Below are 3,537 nucleotides of genomic sequence, written 5' to 3'. Positions count from 1 at the left end.
TCAGGACTCAAACTCGCTGTCGCTGCTCACGGATATGTCTGGCGTTCCCCTTGGCCCTGTACCAGAGCTGTAGTCGCTGTTGTCTGGGCTGCCCGGATGATGTGGAGAGGAACCCTGGAGGTGGGAGTTGTGCTCTGAGGAGGAACATTCTGAAGAGCTACCTGAGGGAAGGAGGGAGCAATCCTGCTGCAGTCTGGGGAGGCAAAGAGAGATCAATTTTACTCTTTTGATTAAGAATGTAAAGGTCGACTTTCATAAATATCTCTGTCGTTTTTTAAAAGAAAGCTGAAGCTTAATTTTAATAAGTATCTGTTGATAGACCAGTGTTGTTAGTTTTGGATGAAAAAATGTCTGCCAAATGCATGAATGAAAAAACTAAAAAAGCCTTTCAGTAAGTGCATTTACTGTCTTGCTGTCCAGAAAGTAATTATTTACATGTAGCACATACAGTTCATTGTTAGCATTGGTATACAATTTTCTTTTGTTTACCTGTTTTTAGCAGATGCTGCTCTGTCCCGCTGCCTTCTGTTTTTGAACCAGTTGCCCACCTGAGTGGGCGTGAGACCTGTAGCCTGAGCCAGATGCCGTTTTCTGGATGGGTTTGGATAGGGATCCTGCAGGTACCATTCCCTCAGGAGACTGCGGGTTCTCTCCTGAAAAAAGCACAATAGAAAACATTGTTTCTTAATCTAAAACTGTCAAAAAAGTTTCAGATCAGGACTGGGATCGGCAGATACTCAAAAAATAAAATGACTCTGATCAGGGGACAAAAAAAGGGGAATCGGAACATCCCTATGACCAGCCGCACCTGACCATAAGCCCTGGGCCTTATTTGGATTTTGGGGTATACTGTAGGGCACTGTGCTCAGTTTTGGAAGGCCTTTGAATACATAAATTATTTTAATACTTAGTACATTTGAAAGAATGAAAGTAGTATTTAAGTGGTGCATGTTGTCCAGAACTTTTCTGGAGCGAAACCCCATGCCCTCAGATATTTATCAATAGAGAAACCCCATGGTTTCATATTATCATTTACTGTTATGCTTCTCTCTATCTACAAATAGTACGATCTAAAGAGTGATCTAATAATACTGTGATACTCCACCCCAGATGACTAATTATTTTAATTTGGCTTCAGGTTATTAAAATATCACTATTTAACAGTTCAGCATAGGCTACTACAGCTCATGCAGAAAGTTGCTGCCAGGATTCTGACCAGAACCAAAATTTCTGTGCATATCACTCCAATCCTCAGGTCCTTACACTGGTTACCCGTTACTTTTAGAATCAACTTCAAATTATTATTAATTGTCTATAAATCACTCAATGGTCTAGGACCTAAATACATTTCAAGTATGCATATTGAATATAAACCAAACAGACTTCTCAGATCATTAGGATCAAGTCAGTTAGAGATAACAAGGGTTCACTCCAAACAAGGACAGTCGGCATTAAACCATTACACCACCCATAGCTGGTATCTGCTTCCAGAAGACATCAGACGTTCACCAACACTAACAACTTTTAAATCCAGATTAAAAATACACTTGTTTAGCTGTGTGTTTACAACCTGAGCACTGTTCTGGTTCACATCAACTGCACTTCTATTTCAAATTTATATATACACTCACATTTTTAATCAATTATATTGCTGTTTTATTGTTTCTTCAAATCTAAAGTATTTGTGATTTTAAATAATTTGCATTTTAAAGACAGTTCTTATTTCTCTCTGTCAATCATTTTACGTAAAGCTCTTTGAATTGCCCTTGTGTATGAAATGTGCTATATAAATTAATTTACCATGCCTACAAATGATAGCCTAACATAATGTAACAAACATATTGACAAAATTTGTATTTTCAACTAATTCAAATAGCAGGATTAGATTAAACATAAAATAGACCTCTTTATCAATGAAGTATAGTTTAAATGTTTTTATTGCAGCTGTACAGGAGTGTGTCCTCATGAGACAGAATAACAGAGCGTCATTTGACACCCCGTCAAAACTAAACAGTATACTGCAAGTTAATTACATAGTAAATCTGAAAATGGTAGAAAGTCATCTGGGCTTAAATACCACAGGTGGTCCTCGGTCCACATTTCAACACCGCAGACACAGCTGTCACAGCTCGCGCTTTCTTTTTCGAAATTTGAATGACGGTAGAGGTAATTTGAAATGAGCGGGCAAAATATAGCCTATCCCGATCAGGTTAATAATGCCTTGATTGCCCCCCGATCTTTGCGATCGGATCGGGACATCCCTATCTGCTTGGTGAGGCTCTGGGGCGAGAAAAGGTTGGCATCCCCCAAGATGGGCAAACGTTTTTATTTGACTAATCTCGGACCACACCAAGGGCTTTATAGCCCCTTCATCCACTTTAAAAGTCTTTAAAGGGTTTAAATACCACAAGTAGTCCTCGCACAGTGACAGTTTAAATACATTGGTGTCGTTACCTGTTTCTATTTAGGCTGACCCTGAAAATGAATGAGGCAAACAGCCAATCAAGCAGATTTCTATATTTCCTTCACATTTAATGAAATAAAATCGGATATACGTTTCTCATTGTCTTATATCTTTTCAGGCGTATGCTTTAAATTACTTTTCTACACAAATTTACTTCTGTCTGTTTACATTTCTTTCCACTGTTTTTAAATCATCCACTTCAAAACCAAAACGTGCCATTAAGGCTGCTCAAAAAGGATGCCAATGTGCATTTTACGATGCTGGTTGGTCTAGGTTAAAACATAAGATTCCCTCAGATAAATAAGACAAATATTAGATTAGATAAATTAGATCACTTGTTATATAATTCCAATCTGCCATGTGTTGCTTTAAATTTTGGATTTGTGCTTTTTTATAGCTTATTTTCTCACCTTAAAGCAATGCGTCTTCTGCTCGCCATCCCAGATGGTCCGTGGAAGAGGAAACTTCTTACGGATGCGGTACTTCTCCACCGGGCCGAGTGGCCTTCCTCTCAGGCGCTCCGCCTCGCGGTAGTGTGCGTCCAGCCACAGGTCTTGCAGTTTGGCATGTGACTCGCGCGTAAAACGGTGACTCTGCAGGATCTGGTAGAGAGCTTCAAAATTCCCTCCGTGAAAAGCGACGAGTGCTCGGGCTCGCATCACCGACTCGTGGCGGTTAAGAAGTTCAGCTGCCGAACCGGGAACTGCAGCGGGGAGAGACCATAGGAAGCGCCCCAAGCGCTCGATATCTCCTGTCTCCTCCAGATTCTCACACACAAGAGCGACCTGCTCAGGTGTGAACATCGGTAAAGGAAACATGGCTGGGGTTAGACCTGCTTGTTCGACTGACAGGTTCTAAACAGGTTTAGGTCAGCGCATAAAGCTGCGCGTATTCTATCACCATTGCGCGCAATCGTCTCAAAAGGTCTCAAATCGTCTCTTTTGTATAGTTCACACTCTAAGTGGTTCAATTTAACAAGGCGTTACAATGCCGAAGATAGTATGACTAGTCTTATTTCTCGGTAGGATATGGGTGAACCCACGGAATACTTCAGTCTTCCAGGTGCGCAGTTC

The 3,537-nt window shown here is 40.7% G+C and overlaps 1 protein-coding gene across 1 annotated transcript; it reads right to left on the bottom strand.

Annotated features, from left to right (window-relative positions):
* On the bottom strand, positions 1–3,282 carry six7 (SIX homeobox 7). Its single transcript, XM_056752104.1, has 3 exons — positions 2,875–3,282; positions 490–653; positions 1–193 (listed from the first exon to the last, which is right to left on the bottom strand). The coding sequence occupies exons 1-3, from the start codon at positions 3,280–3,282 to the stop codon at positions 1–3; spliced, it is 765 nt and encodes a 254-aa protein (XP_056608082.1).
* Between the last annotated feature and the right edge of the window lie 255 nt (positions 3,283–3,537).

The sequence above is a fragment of the Triplophysa dalaica genome, chromosome 1 (genome assembly GCF_015846415.1).
Source record: "Triplophysa dalaica isolate WHDGS20190420 chromosome 1, ASM1584641v1, whole genome shotgun sequence".
Lineage (NCBI taxonomy): Eukaryota > Metazoa > Chordata > Actinopteri > Cypriniformes > Nemacheilidae > Triplophysa > Triplophysa dalaica.
Note: the sequence above shows the minus strand (reverse complement) of the source record. Positions and strands in the feature narration are given on the sequence as shown.